The 20,085-nt window shown below is 47.1% G+C and overlaps 1 protein-coding gene across 4 annotated transcripts in view; it reads left to right on the top strand.

Annotated features, from left to right (window-relative positions):
- AMOTL1 (angiomotin like 1) overlaps window positions 1–15,799 on the top strand; it is an 81,924-nt gene extending 66,125 nt beyond the window's left edge. For 3 of the 4 annotated variants that reach the window (XM_074860247.1, XM_074860248.1, XM_074860250.1), the window contains 6 exons: window positions 3,198–3,347; window positions 6,972–7,162; window positions 8,486–8,611; window positions 10,240–10,466; window positions 11,189–11,458; window positions 12,799–15,799. In XM_074860247.1, the coding sequence (XP_074716348.1) occupies window positions 3,198–3,347; window positions 6,972–7,162; window positions 8,486–8,611; window positions 10,240–10,466; window positions 11,189–11,458; window positions 12,799–12,902 (1,068 nt within the window). In that variant the 3' untranslated portion in view covers window positions 12,903–15,799. The remainder of the gene's footprint in view (window positions 1–3,197; window positions 3,348–6,971; window positions 7,163–8,485; window positions 8,612–10,239; window positions 10,467–11,188; window positions 11,459–12,798) is intronic. The other variant, XM_074860249.1, reaches the window with a different exon arrangement.
- The last annotated feature ends 4,286 nt before the right edge of the window (window positions 15,800–20,085 follow it).

Here is a 20,085-nt window from a genome sequence, read left to right as displayed (position 1 = left end):
CAATACAAACTCTATTATCTCAAACTGGAGTTATGTTCCTAGTGCAGATATTTTTCCAAGACCCACTCATCTTTACACAGATTTATTTGCTTGGATCATATCCTTTTAGCCTTAGCTCGTCTTCATCTTTATTTTCCTAATCCCTGGGACAAGGGCAGTGTTCAGGCAAGTCTGCTGATCTTGTGAATATGTGAATTGTTTCATTAAATGCTTCTTGCTCTAGTAGATCACAATTTGGAAACAGAACAAGAAGTAATTTGCTTAAATTGCATAAGAGAAAGCCAGATTAGGCATTAGGGTAAAAGTTTTCTGGCAGTAAAGGAAAATAAGCCGTGAAGTAGTTTGCAGGGGGAGGTTGTGGAGTCCCTACCACTGGAGGGTTTTGTAAACAGATTATACAGACAGGCGCCAGGTTTTAGGTAGAGTTGATCCTACCTTGCAGCAGGAGCATGGACTGGTACCTCTCCAGGTGCCATCCATCTTTTTTTCAAGTCTATGTGCCTGTGAGGTAGGGGAGCTTAGTATCATGTATTTCTGATTGCAGTACCCCTCCCTTACAGATGCATACTGCACTGACAAGCCCATTAGTGTAAATGACAACATTTTGTACTTCATTTTTTAAATGTGTGGGTGAATTTTTTCTTTATGAATCTACAGGCAGGATAGAAAAGTCAGAATTGGCTCAAGAACCTCCCTATAAATTTATGAATGTGGGAACTGTCTTGTTGCATATATCCAATAAAATTGTTTTCTAAGGCGGTGGACACGTGTGCATCGCCTCACCCACATGGGCAAAGGTGCACTCATGTGTGAGCAGGTGAACCCTGGGCTTTAGAAGGCTTCTGCAAAGCCAAAATATGACTGCTGTGGTACGGATGGACCCTCCAGCATCTGGCAGGACGTGGGGGTGCAGTTGAGGTCTGCTGTCAAGGAGGGACCCCGGGGGAGCCCTTTCCCGTCTCCAGTTGACACTGGTGTGGCTGGGGGGTGGCACAGGCACCTTCCTACTGCCAAAATAGCACATTCAGCAAGAAGGCACCGCTGTGTCTGTCTTGCCAAGTCCTGCACTCCCCAGGAATGCACTCTTCGTGCTGCTGCCAGAGACTAGTGGGGATTATAATCTCATTAATTTTCATGGAAAGCCCCGGCAGCCGTAAGCGTTGGCCTGTATTATGGCAGGGCTAGGGAGGTCATGCTGCCAGTTATTGGCTCTGTCTGGGAAGGTTTGTTTAGGCCAAGCTTTGCTTTTGCTGTGAGCAAGCCTGTATTTCACTTCACCCATGACATGGATGGATTTAGGGTAGCAGAAGAGGAATTTCAAGAAAAAGTTATTTTATTATCATTGTAATCAGTGGGAGGGAACCTAGGTGAATCCAGCATCGCACAAGTGAAAAAACAAACTTATTCACAGCGTGGGAGTCCTGGCCTAAGCAGAGGTCTCTGGGCAAAGGGGACTCCCACGTAGCTGGGGGGACCCAGCACTGGTGTTTATTTGCTCCACACGACCAGGAACAAGGCAGCAAACTTCTCACTACATCCCCTAGATATTTAGACACAGGTATTTTGTGGCTATAGCTCCTATATCATAGCTCACATTGCAGTTAATTTCAATAGTGATTTAAGTACTTAAAAAAGAGGTAGGCACTAGGATATCGTTTTGGCCTTGGTCTTGCCAGCTCACAGCACCTCTCCAGCCTCTCTTACTTATCTAGTTCCCCAATGTTGACTGGGGTTAATGTGTTTTACTGCCTCCTGTTTTGCTTCTGAAAAATTTCAGGTCTCAAACAAGTGTACAAATAAATGACGGAGACTGGAAGTCCTAAAGAGGATCTTAGTGATCATGGCAATGACCTCGATCATCCCCCATTAACCCCCAGGCTGCAGATGGGGTCCAACTGAGATTTGGCAAAGTCTGCGTGATCCAACATTCAAACCAATTCACCCTTTCTGAGTCAGAGGGTTAAGTCGAGAGTGTTTTGGGGTCTTTTGGAGTTCATTGAGGTATTTTGGGGTTTGAAGCTTCAGTTTGCGTACACTGTTGCTCTCTCTGCTACAAGGCAGATATCTTTAGAAAGGTAAGTTTATTCATGCTTGTGAAGAGAAAATTCATGACAAAAGGTTGGGGGAGAAGAGGAGAACTAGGTTTCCTGAGGTTGGGACTGCAGCCCATAGGTGAGCAGGCAGACCCTGCTGCTGCAGCCCCATCAGCGAGTTTTCGGGTCAGCTTCCATACTCCCTGGGGATGAGGACAGCTCATGGACACCCAGATGTGCCTGTTCCCCATGAGCTCACCCCTTCTCGGTGCTAGATTTTGGCTGGGAGTCAGGTTTCAGCACAGGCTTTGCTGCCCATCCCAGTGCCCAGTGCAGCTGATGCCTAGCGTGTCTGTCGTCTGAAGCCTCCTCTCCCCGAGGGCTCTCAAGCCTGCCAGGTCCTACCATGAGCCCTGATCGTGATACCCTGTGGTGTCACTGAGAGCTTGGTGGCCAGAAGAAGTGGGAATAGCCACTAAGCACCCTGAACATCTGCAGTCCACTTGCAAATTCCTTTTGGTGTATGCTGCTTGAGCAACCTCTGGCCTTAAAACCCTGTATTGCAAAATCCTTGTGTTATGTTTAGCCTTTCAATATTTGCATTATATACATAAGGAGGGCCTGGCTTTAGCTGCCAGCACATCTATAGATTGGCACGGCCAAGCCTGTGAGCTGGATAGAGCAGTTGGAGGGCTTCTGACTGCTAGTACTTCACTTATTCCACCTGCATTGAATAGATACGCAGGGTTGAAAAAAAGACTCTGTTTGGGTGCAGACAATGTGTCAAGCGTCACCAGTCGATAAGACCCACCATGATTCCTCTTAGCTGAGGCCAGCCTGTGTGCTTGCCCGAAGAGTATCCCCCAACATGATGGCTCTTGCTTAGAAATGGCCAAGGGAATTCATGGCTAGCAGATCCCCAATGGGTGGAAGATCTGGGCAGCATTCCCTCTGAAAGGGGTAGTAGAGCTGCCCCAGCAATGCCTGCTGTGCCCTTTCCTTGCCCGTCAAAGGGGCACCATCCTTCCCCTGGAGAGACTCTTCAAAGCAAATGCCCAAAGCCATGTTTGAGCCCAGGGCGTGCCTGCAAGTGCGTGGGGGTCCTGGTGGCCCAGGGTGGGAGTACGGTGCCCCCCAGCACTGCTGAGCCCCTGTCCCCCACAGCTGCGCAGGAAGCAGGCCTATGTGGAGAAGGTGGAGAAGCTGCAGCAGGCGCTGACGCAGCTGCAGGCGGCCTGCGAGAAGAGGGAGCAGATGGAGCGGCGGCTGCGCACGCGCCTGGAGCGGGAGCTGGACTCATTGAGGATGCAGCAGGTGAGGATGGGGTGGTCTGTGTGGGACCCCAGCATGAGGCCTTTGGCGTTGCTTTTAAAGAGGGACGGCTGCTTGCAGCCCTGTCAGGTGCCACCTTGCTTTTGGGGTCAGGTCGTTGGACCTAAGCCTTTCCTTTGGATGGGGTCGTGGATGTCCTGTCATTGGAAGTGTTCAAGGCCAGGTTGGATGGGGCTTTGAGCCACCTGATCTAGTGGAAGCTGTCCCTGCTCATGACAGAGGGGTTGGACTTAGGTAATCTTTGAAGGTCCCTTCCAACCCAAACCACTCTGTGATTCTAACTCCTGATCTTCAGTGGAGGATGGGGGAGCTCCACAGTGGGGCTGCTGGACCCAGCCAAGCCCTGCCTGCTGTGGGGCTGGGAGGTCCTGGCTCCCCTGCCCAAGGACAGGCAGGGCCCCCATGTGTCCCCCAACACCTGTTAGGGGAAAACATCCTACCAGGTTTTTCTCCAGCAATCACAGATTATGCAAGATCAGCTCCACACTGGTGGAGGAGAGGAAAGGTGCGGTACACATGGGCGTGAGATTTAGCCCACAGATTTTGGCTGATCTTTCATTGGAAAAGCAACGTGGGATGATGCAGGATTTGGTGGGAGCAAGAGCTTGGTCTGTATTTGTTCTGGGCAAAGCTGATGTACACAGTTCACAGAAACCTCTACCCATAACAGATCTGGAGACAAATGGTGTCATCTTCAGACAATAAATTAATTATCAGTCCAGTCCAGAATGGGCTAGAAGTGTAGATTTGCATTTCTGTGTACATCCCCTTGTTTTTTGGCAGCCCTGTGTCCTTGGAGAGATAGTGTTATGCTTGTATTTTATGCACAGTTATTCCTTTGTTATTCCTCCTCCATCCCCAAGTCCCGTAGGCCAGTCACCTGTGAAAATGAGAAAAAAAAAAAAAAGCACAAGGAGGTTACAGGGAAAATTTCTAGGCTATAGCCAGCACCAAGTGCCAAATATATGGGCATTGGCTCCAGAGGAGAGTGTGCAGATGTACTAAGCATATCAAACCATCACTTGGGGAAAAACCAGCAGCATAAGCAAAGCATGATGCGCTTGTAAGTCTTGAAGGGCTCACTCATATCTCTGTCAATGTATGAGGCGTTAGTGTAGACCAAAGCAGCTGTTACACAGGGCTTGTGCTGCCAGAAAGCAGAGGGGTTGATCCTGCTGGCAGCATGCGATTGGGAAGTAGCTCTACAGGCAGTATCAGCAGTTTGCAGTCATGAAGTGGCCAGACCTGAGAGCATCCCCTTCTTGCCGGCAGCCCCAGGGCAGGGCAGGGCAGATCCCCCAGCACCCCTCCGACAGCATCACTCTCACTGCTGCTCTCTGGAGACCCTTCCCAGGCATCTTGGCTATTTCTTGGTGCCATGTAAGTGCGTTAAGTCTTTCTTGCCCTGTCCACCATGGGCTTGCTGTTCCTGTCTTCTTCCAGTAGCTCTTCTCAGTTGCCCCTTAGCCTTCTCTCATCAGTTTAACAAAGAAATTACATGGGGTATGACACGCTAATGCTGGTGTAAATGAAAGAACATTTGAGAAAAATACTATTAAAGTTCAAGTGAAGATAAATCTAGAACTATGAAAGGTTTTGTTCTCTGGGCTGGAATACAGGGACAAATTGATATATTAAGTAACTGGGATGGACTGTCGCTGAAGTCCTTGTCTTGGGAGTTCAGGGTACATCTGCTCATTTTGGCAGAAAATTCCTTTGTGACTTACAGATTGCTTCATTATAATTTTTTTTTTTTTTGGCACTGTAATTAGCAATTGGATTTTGGGCTGCTATAGTTCTCAAATGCCTGCACCAGTTCCCTCTAGTAAGTTTTAAGAAGAAAGATATTCTAACTTCATGTCTCACCTATTATCTTTGAGAGCAGACTTTGGGATATTTTTTACTATTGTTATTTATACTTTTTGTTTTATGAGCCACAATGCTGCAATGAATCATGTTGCATCAATATGCCTCATTTTTTTTAATTTAGAGCTGTCTTCTCTGGGTTATCAAAGTTGTATCTACTGAAACATTTTCTTGTCGCGAGAAAAAGAGCTTTTTTCTCCATTTTTCTGGAGTCAGCAGAAGAGACGCAGCTCACAAGGAGACCGTGAGCCAGAATCTGTTCTGTTCCTGGCTTGTTGGTAACCGAGTCCAAATGGCAGATCTTCATTATTGCTGACGCATGAGCTGGGACCAAAAAAAAATCCCTTTGACTTAGCGTTGTAGGCTGAGCGTGCAGGGCTGGCAGAGGCTTTGACTCAGAAGACAGGCACCCGTGATGTCCCAAGATTCTGTTTACAGACCAGGACCATGCTTCCAGACTACTACCTTCCTGCCAGAGATTTGATAATATTTGAAGTGTAAGTGCTATTTTTTGCAGAAGCAGAGTCACAGCCATTGCTCCTAAGGACTGCTCCATATTACATTTCCAGAAAGCAGCTTCCAAACACATTGTTACTGCACCAAAGGCAAAGCCTGCAGCCCTCCCCTGGTATCTCTAGTTTCCCCTAAGCAGGAGATAAGTGCTAGAGGAGGAAATGTGGTTTGGAAAATGGAAACGTTTGCTGCAGCCCTTCTTTGCAGTGTGATGGTACAGCTTTGCTGGTGGAAGTTCGTGGTATAGCACAGATGAGAAACCGCTGCTCCCGAGACACGGTTTCCCCTTTAACACAGTACTGTGCACCATGGAGTGTAACAAATCTCTTGCATTTTTTATTGAAAAAAATATGTACTTCTACTGAGTTCTCCCAGAGCTTCATGCCTTTCCCCTCGGTGTGAGTTCATTCCACCCAAGCTCTGCTGAGCTGAGGACTGGATCTCCATCCTCCTCTGCCCACCACCAGCAGTGAGAAGAGCTTGGGGCAGCTACCCGTGCTGCTTAGGTACTTTAATTAAGTGCCTGTAACTGGGTGGAATAAATCCTGCCTGGGTAAGTGCCTTCCTTGCAGCATAGATGCAAAGGGTTATGCACCCATTGCTGCTTGTCAGCATCCCATGGGAACCACCTCACAGTGCCTGGGGATCTTACCTGCCGGTCAAAAAGTTACTTGCTGCACCACAGAAAGCATCTCCTGAGGACGCGTGAGAACTAATGTGCTAGAAGAGACAGGCGTAAATCCATGTCCAGGGTATTTTCCCAGCTGCTGTTTTAAATAGGTTACATGTAGCTAGGTTATATACCACTTTTTTCCCTGCTTTTATATATAAACTCTCTGGTAATAAGTGTCTGTGTGTACCGAGCACTGCCCAGCCATGTGATGAAGTCCCAGCAAGGAGAATATCTTTTAAAGCTTCATTGCTTCTTTTTCCTACCACCTTTTTTTCCTACTTTTTCCCTTGGCTTGAGGTAGCCCATGAAATGCCTGCACATCCAGGGAGCAGCCAGATCCCTACTTCTCTCAGCATGGTCCGGAGAAGTGTGTGCTGGGGTTGCACATATGGTCAACCTGCCTTGTCCTCCTGCAACCTTAGGGGTTTAGCCTGGGGTTTTCACCTGCCTCTGTCAAAAGACATGGGGATGTCTTTGCATGCTCCAGGTGAAAAAGGGCCATCAGATCCCATACTTGGCAGACGGTGAATATCTGTTGCTGTTTCCACCGGCAGAGGCAGGGCAGCTACCAGGCAAGCAGCCTCCCAGAGCACAATGCCCCAGCCCTGATGGAGCTGGTGCGGGAGAAGGAGGAGAGAATCCTGGCCCTGGAAGCTGACATGACCAAGTGGGAGCAGAAGTACCTGGAGGAGAGTACGATCAGGCACTTTGCCATGAATGCTGCAGCCACAGCTGCAACGGAGAGGTAAGATGTTGCTGCAAGCAGGCAGCTCTCTTCACTGTGGAAAGCATGGGGAATAATAAAGAATGGATATTTTCTTAAGGCTGGATTTTGCTTGCCTTTCCCTGCTGAGTCGTGCGACCAGGATTAATGCTCCTTTCTGTGGTGTCGTGCCAGTGAGATACAATAGTCGGTTAAGACAGGATTTACCCTTCTGACCAAGTCCAAAATGTTATCAAATCCAGGCACTAGACTCAAGCAATACCCTTAACAGCAAAGTCTCAGGCTGCCAAACTGCACAGCATATGTAAGACAACTCCTCCCCATTGCACCAGTGGAGCAAGCAGGGACTGTTGGTCTATGGCTGCATCCATCCCACAGTCTGCAATATGGTTGTTTAACCTAGTTTTAAAAACCTGTAACAAGGAAAATTTTGTGACCTAAGCCCCCTGTTTCACTGCTTCGTTACGCTTCAACTTAAAAAGTTTCTCCTGATAGCTAAAGCTAAATGTCTTTACTGCAAATTACCTCAATCAGTTCTTGTCCTTCCCAGGTGTACATGATGAACAACAGATCACTGTTGACCTTGTAACAGCCTTGTAAATACTGGAAGACAGATATCCCCTGATGTATCTTCCCTGGCCTGAACTAACTTACTTCCTTAATCCATTCCTCACATGTCCTAGTGTAAATTCCTTCCCATTCCCATTACATTTGCCTAGACTGCCTCCAGTTTGTCTGTGTCAAAGTATGGAGTCCAAAAACACACAGGACACTGCAGCGAGGCTTTCCAGCAATGAGGACGACAGATAATTAACTTCTCGCCCCAGTTTCTTAGAAGCCAAATTCCATGGAAACGTCCGAAAATTAGATTTCCCTTTGAAATGTGGTTAAGTGCACGACTTAGAATGATCCTTTTCTTTTGCACTCTAGTCTAGGTAGCAATTCCTGTGCTATTTTTCACCTTTGAAAGGGTACAATTTTGTTCTTGTTTGTGATGTAGTCTTGTTGACTTGGGACCATTTCCACAGGGAGTGAGTCCCTCTGATGTCTGACCCTATCCTTCAGGATCCTTGTTAGCCCCATGGGTGTCGCCCATGATTTCAGCATGCTCTCAGCTGTTCCATCAGCCCAATTAATTAATGGTGTTAATGACTAAACCCAAGCCAAGAGTAGCCCCCAGCAAGATGACCCAGTGCCAGATGGCCATCCACTTGACAGGCAACCATTGCTGGCTTGCACTTCAAACACGGGTTTGGGGTTTTCTTTGCGAGTGCCAATCTCACTTGCAAAAGCCACCCTTGTGGTCTCAGGAGCCCGACTCACTGTGTTGAACTGCTTTGCCAGGGATGCCTCGGCCCCGAGCCACTCACGCAATGGCAGCTACGGCGAGAGCGCGTTGGAGGTGCGGGGCTGGCAGGAGGAGGAGGAGATCGTGCAAGCCAACCGGCGCTGCCAGGACATGGAGTACACGTAAGGGGCCGTACCTGCTTGTCATGGTGTTTGGGCTGGGTTCAGATAAACCAGGCTGCCCTTCTGTTCCTTCATGCAGGCCTGGAAAGGATGGGCTTAGCTTCGCTTTGACTTAGTTTTGTTCTTCAGCATTAAAACAGGGATTAAAGAGTTGCTGTCATTACATAACTTCATCCCTACTTCCTGTAAAACCTTCTCTGTGCCAAAAGCGACCTTCTTACAAAATAGAGGCCGTTCCACTATTAAAAGTAGGTTGGCATGTGAGGAAGCCGAGTGCTTGTTTAATCTCGGTGAAAATCCCACTCTGGAAGCAGGAGTATCTGGTCATAAATAAACTTTTTTGGATACAAGAGTAATGTTCACTGTTGCAGATACTTCCCATTTTCAGCACACAAGTGGACATGTGGCTGTGTAGTTCAATGAACATTAGACCTGGGCAGTGCAATCCAGACTTTTTCCCCGGTGAAAAGTGGCCTTTTGATGAGTAAAAATCCCTTGAGAAAGTTTGTGTATTCTGTTTTTACTGAAAAACTATTTAAAATCTGTTTTTCAGTGTTGGCTTCCCCACAAGAACACCAGTCTGCAGACACTTCTATAAAAAGGTGTATTTGTTACTTGTGGAAAATACCAGTGATTGTTTTTGCTGAGTTTGGTTTTTGTTTTCTACTCACAGATGCAAGCTAATCCTGCTTCCAGTGAAGTAATGGAGTTTTGCCATTGGCTTCATTAAAGATAGATTAGGATCTTGTGTTTTCATTGCAAATTAGACATCTGATTGTGAAAACTAATGCCAACATGAAGTTACTAGCTATCTCTCTTGTACGTATAGGTTTTCCAGATGCAGCATTTTTAGCTTTCATTGCTTCACAAAATGCAGCTGCATTGGACTATATGTCGTACATCACATTCAAGCTACAGTCATCTGGCTGTCATATTGTACATGTGCAATTATTTTTTTTAAAATGTGGTTTTGTAGACTTTCAGTATGATTTGGTGTTAATCATTCTTGGAGAAAAGTCTCAGATAATCCTGTTTTTTTGTGATTTGAGAGTCTTTGGGGTCTGTATGAGAGAAGTAGTGAGCTTTGCTTGGCTCTGTACACCATGTGCTGATCATTTCTGCATCAGTGAGGAAGAAAGAAGAGCCCAACCCAGCTGTTAGAGAAACCGAAGGGAACCTTTCTGCTCGCTTCAGCAGGTCTTTACTCCAACTGACGACAGACCTGAATCATGGGGTTAACTCAGCCTGCCAAAGTAGGGTTTCCACATTTGGCCCAGATATATTACGAAGGTGGAAATTGCCTGTGTGTTTGTATTCTGGTGAAGGTAGCAGTCTGCAGCCTGGTCAGGACACTGCCCTTATTGCTCCTGCTGGGTTGGTAAAGCCACAGCAATCAATGGGTTCAGTTAACCTTGAAGAAAAGACTTCTCAGTTTTGGCTTAATAGCTAGAAACACTGCCTGTTTCAAAGTGTGTGGTTATCTTCAGAGGAACTGGTAGGAGCTGTGTTGTCCAAGTCGCTCAAAACCAGAGGGGATAGAGCAGCAGGGCACGTACCTGGGTACCCATCCTGCTGTCCATATAAATGTTTTTTACACTCCTGTAAGCAGAGCATTCATATTTTGGCAGAATAAAGAATCTCCATGCCAAAATAATTGAGAAGGATGCCATGATCAAGGTCCTTCAGCAACGGTCACGGAAGGACCCTGGGAAAGTCGACAGCTCCAGCCTGCGACCGGCTCGGTCCGTCCCCTCCATTGCTGCTGCCACGGGTGTGCATTCACGCCAGACCTCGCTCACCAGCAACCAGATAGCTGAGGAGAAGAAGGAAGAGAAGATCTGGAAGGGAAGCATTGGTGAGCTCAGTTTTTGGTTAAGCTTTGGCTCATCCGTCACATTGTCCTAATCCTTCTGCTTGAGCTTAGCAGAAGTGCCTCAGCCACAGCACGCATTGCCCCGACGGCTCATTTCCAGAGCACTTTCCATGGGCAGAACATGTTTCCTTGTGCTGAAGTCAAGAATTAATCATTTTTTAACCTTGCCTTGTATCTTAATTATATTTATAATCATATTAAATCGTTCTGCACTGATTATGGAAAGCCATAGTTGGGGGAAACCCTCCCAGACACAAGCAGATGATTGCAACTTTGTGGGGGTAGATAACAAATTTGAGCTAGAAAAAAACCTGTTTAATCAAGAGCATGAGCATCCCTTTGGGTAGGAGTGCATGATGTGATGTGGCAGTTAAAGGGGAACACGAGTGCAGGACTGCCTGTGATTTGGGGCCACATAGGACGAGGGTGTGAAGGTGTGCAGGGCTGTGCCAGGGGTAGGTACCACTGGGAGGTGCATGCAGAAGGGGATGCAGAAAGGGGCAGCTGCTTTCAGAAGGCTGTTTTGTAGGGAAGTACCATATGGATGTCAGGGGAAGAGCCAACAGGCAACATCAAGGGGAAAAGCTAAGCCAAGCTAAAGGGCTGGAGACATATCTAGACCAGCGCCTTGTAGCTCTGGGGTGGGATGTGGGGACAGCATTTACACTCGAGTCAGGATGTAACTGACCTCCGTGTGTTTGCAGGGCTGCTCTTGGGGAAGGAGCACCACGACCACCCATCGGGCCCCTCGCTGCCTCCTCCGCTGCCCTCCTTGTCCTGCATGCCCGTCGCAGTGCCAGCAGCCTCCCACGCCAAGACGGGCAGCAAAGACAGCAGCACCCAGACGGACAAAAGCGCTGAGCTCTTCTGGCCTGCTGCTGCCTCCTTCCCCGGCCGTGGGCGGCTGGGCACCACCCCATCACACAGCCCAGCCCCACGGCCCCCGGCGACACGAGTGGCCGGCGAGAAACTGGGTGAGCTCTGCCAGATCCCCGCGTCAGGGTGAAATGCCAGCACCTCCAGGGCTGTCAGTGGATCCCCAGAGACACCCCAGTATTGATGGAGTAGGGGGTGTTGCCTTCACAGTTTGTAAGGTGGTTGGGAGTTTTCTTCAGGTAAACTAAACTCAAGGGAGAAAACTTTCCAAGGCTGCCTGGTCCAGCTTTGCAGAGCTTCTTGTTCAGCAGCTTCTGTAAAGCTCCACTTGCCTGTGGTGGGCAGAGTTCCCAACAAATGCAATTATTCATGCTGCCAAAGATAAAATTACAGAGTTTCACACCTTGAAAACACTCTACACCTGCTCACATACTCAGAACCTTCTCTTTTTTTCAATTTGAGCCATGGGTAGTGAAAGCACCATTTTCTCCTTAATTTTTAAAGAAAACCTGGGGGGAAATAAAGAAACCAAAGAAAGTGGAGATTGTGGGGGGAGGGGAGGGTAAAGAAATACAATTTTAATTATTTTTGAAAGGTGGAAACTGCTGATTTGCAGCCCTAGCAAGGAAGACATTTATTTTACATGCATTATTTGGAAAAAGCCTGTTTACTACACATTCATCTCGTCTCAAAAGCAAGCCTTCCGTCTAAAAACATGCCATGTATCATTAATAGGGCTGAATATCACCAATTCCTTGCAGTTCTGGAATACTGTGTTTTGGGCAATCCAGATTAGACTTTATTTGCAGATACTCTTAAAATAGCCTTTCAAGCTTTTCCTGCTTGTAGGAAATCGGAGTCCTCCTTCTCCCTGAATGTGACTGTTGAGAACTATGGTGACCAACACCTAACAAGCGCTATCATACATTATGATAACTGGCCATATACATTCTCTTAGTCCATCCCACTGGCAAAGTAATATATTTTAGATTAAACCACCTGCCTGATTGTTTGTGTACTGCCATCACGATGTTTTGAACTCCTGAATTTTGTTCCTGAAGCAGAATAAGAATATACATGTGGAGAGCTACTGTGGATCAGATGGCAAGCAGTAATTTGGTAAAGTGATGCAGACCTTTCACAAATGCCTGTTTCTCTCTAGGGCCACAGCTAAAGAGGTCCTTTGGTCTGTATCTCTTAAATACTGTCTTTGTGCCTGCTCTTAGAGTCTGTGCACACCGACACACCAGCTGGCATTGTGTAGGGAGTTCAGCATTACAGGTTCCCAGCCTCCTGATCAAATCTTGCTTTCAGTATGTAGGACATACAATTAAGGTGTGCCCCACCATCACCCCCAAAAAAATGGTTTTATATTTCCTTCAAACAATTTGCTGTTGAATTTGAGCTGAAGACCAATTTTCCCTTCTTTCCATTGCAGAGAACTCCAGCCATGGGAAGCCACCCGACAGCAAAGGCAGAGTGAGCAGCTTGCTCCACAAGCCTGAGTTTCCAGATACAGACATGATGGAAGTCCTCATCTGAGCAGAGGACGGCAACTCTGGGGTTTTGTGTGCATACAGCCAGGTCCAAGATGGTCCTCGGTGTGCCAACTTTAAAAACTAACCCTGAGAGTTTGAAGAAAGATGAAGTTTGTGCCCAAAATGAAGCTTGAGTCTGATATGTTGAGACTTTGGACTAGGCGAGAAGTCGAGTGCTGAAGAGGAGCAATGAAATGAACGTCTGGGGTTTTCTGAGCAGAAAGGGACGTTGAAAATGGAAGGTGGCATGAGAAGGGGATCGTCGAGGGAAAAGGAAACTGCATTTTCTGGTGTAAAGAGAAAGTAGCAAAGTTACAGACTGGGTGCACGCTGCTGCTCTGTTTTCCTGCCTCCCTGCAGCCGAGACAGGGAGCTAAATCCCAGCTCTTTGGAGGCCAGAGGGAGTTTCTGAATAACCCAGGAGAAACTTGCATCTTCCTCAGTATCAATTCATTTCTCAAAAGTATTCACTGCTTAACTTCAGTGAATAATTGGTCCGTAGGTGTACACGGCAGGTTCTTGTAAGTATTTGTTTGAAGTGGTGTGGTGTGGTTTTCCTGGGCAGGCAGGTCAGGTGCCTCTTTCCTGGCTGGACAAGTGTTGCTCTTGGAGCTGGATTTACAGTGCAAATATTCGTGTCCTGCAACCTCAGAGCTTGCTGAGACTTCTTTTTTTGGTAGGAACAGTTGTTGGCTGGAATTCCCATGGAGGATGAACGTATAGAGGGGGGAAGACGCTGAAGCAATCCCTTTTGTAACGGTGGGAAAGTTTCAGGAGGGAAAGTTGGGGGAGGCTCCTGGCAGCTCCCCGAAGGGCTGTGCACTACAGAGCTTGTTCAGAGGGGGGTTGTGTGGGTGCGTTTTTAGTGGAGTTAAGCTGGGTTTGCATGTGAGAGCAGAAGATGCCTCTTACCGTGCACTGGTTCACAGTAGTGGAAGAATCAGTGTGTTTGTGGTAAGAACAGGATTTTTCCTTATTTTCAATACCTGCAGCCAAATCCTACCTTCCTTGAGCATACAAACCTGCAGTTCAAGCTGACGTGGGACTGGGCATTAAGATGTGTAGGATCAGGCTGGGAAGGGTTTAACTGCAAACTGGTACATGAGCATCATCTGTTTTCTGTGCTGAGCTACAGCTTCTTTTCACCTTGTTTTACCCAGGATGGAACATTTCTAATTTTCAGCTTAGTCCCCGATTTCTGTAAGAGGTGGTGACTACCTGTAAGACAGCCAACTCACCAGCTGTGTTAATCGTGGCATACCATTTGCTTCGTGCATTGCACATGCTGATAGGGAAATTTTCCTCTGTGAGGTATTTTTGTATTGGCTTTGCAGTTCCTGAACCTTGTGGTGCACCGTAATGACATTAAGAAGAACTTGGCTTTGGGAAAAAGGGTGATGGGATTTTATGTGAAGCTGCCTAGAGCGGAGAAGTGATGATGGGTGCTGGAAGGAATTGTGGGCTGGCTCAAGGCCACCCCTTCCTGTAGGTATTGAATTGGAGCCTTTGATTGTGAAAACACCAGCCACTTTAAACTTCGCTTTTGCTGAAAACTGAAGTCCTTGCAACCTCAAAGCCTTCAGGGGCCAGAGCCTTGTGCTCAATACTGCCTGATGGATACCTTTTTTTAAAAAAACAGAATTGCTATGTTAAATCTATGCACTTATTTTTGCGTGTACATAGAATTAGACATACGTCAGTGTTGCCCTCTTTCTGATTTTTGCACTTGTTAAACGAAGTAGTGGTAGGTAGGTTGTGCGGGCAAGCAAACTGTGTGTTTTGAGTATTAGCAGCTTTGCATTGTGAAACCAAATGTGTAAAACCCTTGGAAGATGTTACACAGCTTAATATATGCCTTGTAAAATATTTTTTTTTCTCTAAAGTTAATTTAAACGTTGTAAGTGTTTGCATAAAAGCTGGGCCCATGTGTGGCATCCGTGCTGACCCACCTATGTGGCCCTTCCTCAAGTGTCTGTGGTAGGAATGGGCCAGCATGAAGACACAGCAAGGGAATACAAGTAAAACAATGGTGAATATTTCATTTCATCATTTTTCTCCAAGAAATAAGGATACACAGGTGCTTGGAAGTCCCTAAACATTTTATTACCAACTGTATTATTTCTTTTGATGAAACTGTGTAAGTTGTGTACAGACAGACAGCTAGACGTCCAGCAGAAACAGTGTTGGATCAGTGTGCGTGATGTGGCTTTCAGTTATGGTTGGTAGTGGTTCAGCTAAGCTTTTCCAAGTCAGCTAGAGTACAGCCCTCCTCCTCCTCCTCATGGAGACTGCAGCCCCTCTGGTTTCTGGTATCCAAAAGTGTGTTTACAATTGATTCTGCCACAGATTCATGGTCACATATAGGAAACTGTTCGTTAGAGATTTACAGTGTAGGCAACTCTTGCTGTAAGCGACAGCTCAAATAAACCCAAAGGTTCATTTTCCTCAATTGTGTTGAACTCTAAGAGATGTTGGTTTTCCTGGAGGGAAGGTCTGGAGGACCAGTGGGTCTCCCCCCAGCCTGAGCACTAGCAGGACTTGCGTGGAGTACTACTGCCAGATATCAGCCCCTCTCAGCAGAGCGGCGTGACTCCATTTGTGCTGGTTTTCCCAGTTCTTTGAACTGTTTTGTGTTTTGGGAATCTAAACTGTGCTGTAGCCATTCCAGGTGACGTTGGTAACTAGTTGTAAAATACTGTCGTTTTTTATTGTTGTTGGTTGTATAGAGAAGTTGGTGTACAGTGTTGTACAGCTGGAGGGTTATTTGTACATAGGGGTGAAAATGAAGAACATTATGTGTCACCCACAGCAAATATTGATATTGTTGGTCAGCCAAAGATTTCTTATTCTTTGCTGTTAAAATTGTGCCTTAATATTGTATATAATAAATGCATAAACATGTTTATTTTCTCACTCTTCCAGTGTGAATATATTCAGTCCCCAAGAAGAAAGGACTTTTTAGACAATTCTCTAAGCTTTGTACACAACTAAGAAGTGATACCTCAGGGACCTTAAGGTTGCATCTTCTCTGTTTTTCATAGGTGTTAATGAAAGGCCCCACAGCAGGTGCCACTGGTAGGTGTATGTGGGCATGAAATCAGTGGGTCTGCAAAGCAGAGGATCGAACTGAGAGCTTTACCAAGCAAGAAGAGCAGGATTTTTAGCGAGATCATCTTCATCTGAAGGAAGTGAGGGTGGAAACTTAGTGAGACACTTTGGTGAAGATCTGAAGATCCTTTAGCCCTACGTTCCTGCATAGCACTTCCATTGGCTGGGGTTTTTCTTGTTCTTGAGGGTCTGGGGCTTCTTTATTTGACAAGTGTTGGATCAGTGTGAGTGAGATAGCTAAATACCTTTTAGATCTAGATATTCTTGAATTACTATAATGTCCTCAGTAAGGAATAAAGATCAGATCCCATTTCAAGCTGCTGTGCATCAAGGGGAATGCTCAGGCCTGGTGGAAATATTGTCTGTATGTTTGCTTATGCAACTGAAATAAATGGGGGGAGGGGAGCAAAAGTTACCCAAGTGTCTGGCTTTGCGTAAGGGAGGTTTGCTCACATGCTCTTGAAAGTGTCTGTTAGAAAATTCCTGAATCAGGTCCCAGGGAGCTGCAGGCATGAAAGGCATGAAAGCCACTAAGGGCATCTCTGTCCTATGGGTTCTCTTCCTCCTGTCCCAACCTCCTTTTCCCAAATCCTCACACACATTTAAAAAAACAACCTGCCCTGGGCAGGAGTGTGTCAGCAAAGATCCAGGAGTTTTGCAGAAACTTGAGCAGTGGTTTGCTTCACCCACATCCCAGCACCTCGTGTTCCCTGTGCGAGCACAGGTCAGCCTGACCTGTCTGATTACTCCATCTTCACGACATGGCAGCTGGAAGTATTTGTAGTGCCCTGGTGCTTTACCACCAAGAAGAAAAGATTTAGTGATTGTTGAGATTGTGGCTTTTCAACTTTCTTCAAGTCAAGATTTGACAGTAAAATTTGGGGCTTAGCTCGGTTTTTCAAGGCCATGGGAAAAAAGAAACAGAGGCCAAAGCAGTAATAGGGTGGGAAAAGCGTCATGGCCAGCTGTGTTCAGGTACAACAAGGAGGGGGTTTATCCCATTTTTGGGTTAAGTCTTCACCACAGATGCTCCAGCCAAAAAACGAGAACATCACTGTAACACTGTCTCCAGGTTAAGTACATGTTGCATATTAACATCAGGAAAAAACATGCAAAGAAGCAAACTTCAGAGTTAATTTGTTTAAATGTTAAAAGCCCTGATTACTGCATGGTCCCAAAAGTAAGTGCTGGGCAGTGGTCTCCTTACTTGCCCCGTACAGGGAGAGACCTCAGAAGAGCTAAAAATATTAACAAAATTGCCATTTAGAAGCATTCAGAAATCACGAGTCCCCCCAAAATGATGAGACCTTTTCCGGATTCATTTGGATTCAGCACACTATACAGCTGTGACGTCTCTTCTGCTCTGGTTTGTTACCATATTCAGGGCTCTCTCCTCCCTATGTTGCAGACGAGCAAATGTACAAACAGCAGTGAGGTGCATTCTTGGGGAAAAGCTGTGATTTCTCATATCATTAAATTCCTCTTGGGTCTGGACTAACGGCACGCTGCAGTGAAACACACGCAAAGTGAAGGATGCTGCCAGGTGTCTGCTTGTCATCGGGATCCCCGGTCTGGGCTCTGGATGCAACTCAACAAGCCGGGCTAGGTCTGAGCATCCTGCTGTTTTTCTGGACCACCCTTAGTTAGGTTTTGGGGTACCCTGTGGCAAATGAGCTGTGGGACAGCATGGGGCTGGGAGAGCCCCCCTGGGTCAGTGGTACCTGGTGGGGTCTGTGCTGGGCTGCTCTTCCCGGCTGTCAGTCTGCAGTGGTGGAGGCTTGAGACACCAACTGCACATGGACCCCAAACCCCATCATCTTACAGGTCTGTAACTCTTATTACAGAGACCATGGAAATTTGGGAAATGCTCCTCCTCGCCCCCATGGTGCAAGAGTGCTGTTCAAACAGCAGCCTGGGGGGAGAAAGCTGACACTTTCTCATGCTGGCACTGCACAAATGTGCTGGGCATAGACCGACCCCCTGAATCCCAGTACTAAAATTGGTGGACTCGGTGGTCCCACAAGCCTGAGGGTAGTAACCCCCCTGCTCTGCAGACCAAAGCAAATGGGGAAAACAGGGTGCAATGTGCAGAAGTGCAATACCTGCCTGAAAGCCGGGTAAAACACGAGCAGCTGTCATCGTCCGCCCTGTGATTAATGTTCATCCAGACCTTAAGCCACAGCTTCACAGCCTTGTAAAACCAACCGAGAGTGCCCAGCATTCCTGAGCTATAAAAGGCCCAGGAATTCATTGACTCGAGGTATGAAAGACCACAAGCTATTTTCTTTCATACCGACCACTTCAGCTTTAGATGAATAAAATATCAGCGCACATACTTTCCGGAGTAACCCCGCGTGGCCCTGCAGCAGCCTGGACCTCGCTCCTTTGCCAGCGCCCTCCGCTTTGACACAAAGCAGGGCAGCAATGAGATGAGACCCAGGTTCACACTGTCTCCCCATCTTGTGGGGCCTGAGGACCCGTGGAAGAGCTCAGTGCTGGATGGGAGCTTGTGTTTTCTTGAGTATCACTGGGAGAGGCAGAGATGGAGCTATCAGCAAGCTAAAAGTTGGAAAATGACAGTGCCACCACCTCTCCTAGGAGGTCATACCATACCTGGCCATCATGATGACTTCTCTAGCTGCTTGGTTCCTGAGAGTTCTGAGTCACTGTTCATGTCTCCCGTGATGCCTGTGTGCCCTGGGAGCGCCCTTGGGCCCCTGCAGAATCCGGGTGGGCAGCCGGTGACCCTCCAGGCATGCAAAGCTTCCCATGGGACAGCTGGGCTCGGGGCGAGGACAGGGGACCGTGATAGCAGCCAACATCCCCCTCCCAGTTCCCAGTCTGGGACTTCATCAATCCAGGCAGAAGAAATCCTTCTGGGAGGAAGCACTCAGAGCACTCGTCCCACCCTGTTGTTCTGCTCCATCCCTCTCACCCTGCTGCCTTCCATGTCTTTTTCTGACTCAACCCTGCTGGAAACAGGTGAGGAAAGCCCAGGCGCTCAGGTCCTCATGTGCCACCATTTCCCCATTCTTCCCTGTTTAGTTTTAAGACTGAAGAGCTGGGAGGAAGGGGCTGACCTCATTTAGGTGTTTGTACAGTGCCTTGCACAGTGGGGCCATGCGTGGTGGCCCAAAAGCACTGCCTCAAGCTGTAAATATTAGTATTATTATTAGAATCATAATTATTATGATTATCTGTGTACCAACCTAGTGCACCTCTGCAGTTAAAATGAAATTGTGCAATTTCCCCAAGCCTTAATCTGGCACAGAAGTAAGAGCCCTTTCACTTAGGTGTTAAATAATGCCTCACCCCCACCACAGGGCTTTTTTTAGATGGATGAGCCTTTATTTTCAGATGCCATGAGCTCCTTATCGTGTTACCCAGATGGCTGTGAGCGCTGGCTCTTCTCCTGCTCATGGGGCCCTGCAGCCTCACCTGACCCTGGCTGAGGCTGTACCACCAGCCTCCCTTGTCCCTGTCCCCATCCACCATCAACAGGTCCCCAATGCTGGTCTCCAGTGGCCACATGCTGAGTCCTGGGCAAAGCCAGCTGGCAGCAAGGGGTCTGCCTGCGTGCCAGAGCAGCACGGGAGCCACCCGCCCCTGCTGCCCTGTCCTGCCTGCTCTTCCCTGGCTCTTAAACTGGGAAGGCTCTGGCATGGGGATCGCAGACATTTTGTGTTTGTGCAGCACACAGCATGGTTGAATATTGGTGCGAAGGATGGCTCCAGCCTGTAATGGTGATCATGATGTAATAATAATATGGTAATGGTAGTAATAGTAGTAATAGCAGTAATAGAGGAAGAGAAATAAGAATATGAACAAGAAAATAAGAAAAACAATAAGAATAGGAATAAGAATAAAAGACTAATACAGTCTTTTATAAGAATAAAGAAATTTAGTTCAACCCAGGGAAAAAGGAAATGAGTAAGAATAAAAATAAGAAATCCAATCATCACAGGGAAAAAGAATAAGAAATTTTTTTCACCACAGGTGGCAACCACAGGTTTGAAGGTGAAGCATTTGATTCCAGAATGTGCTGTGTGTCCATGCCTTGTCTGTTTTGCCCCTGTGAC

The sequence above is a fragment of the Strix uralensis genome, chromosome 2, assembly GCF_047716275.1.
Source record: "Strix uralensis isolate ZFMK-TIS-50842 chromosome 2, bStrUra1, whole genome shotgun sequence".
Taxonomy (NCBI): Eukaryota; Metazoa; Chordata; class Aves; order Strigiformes; family Strigidae; genus Strix; species Strix uralensis.
Note: the sequence above shows the minus strand (reverse complement) of the source record. Positions and strands in the feature narration are given on the sequence as shown.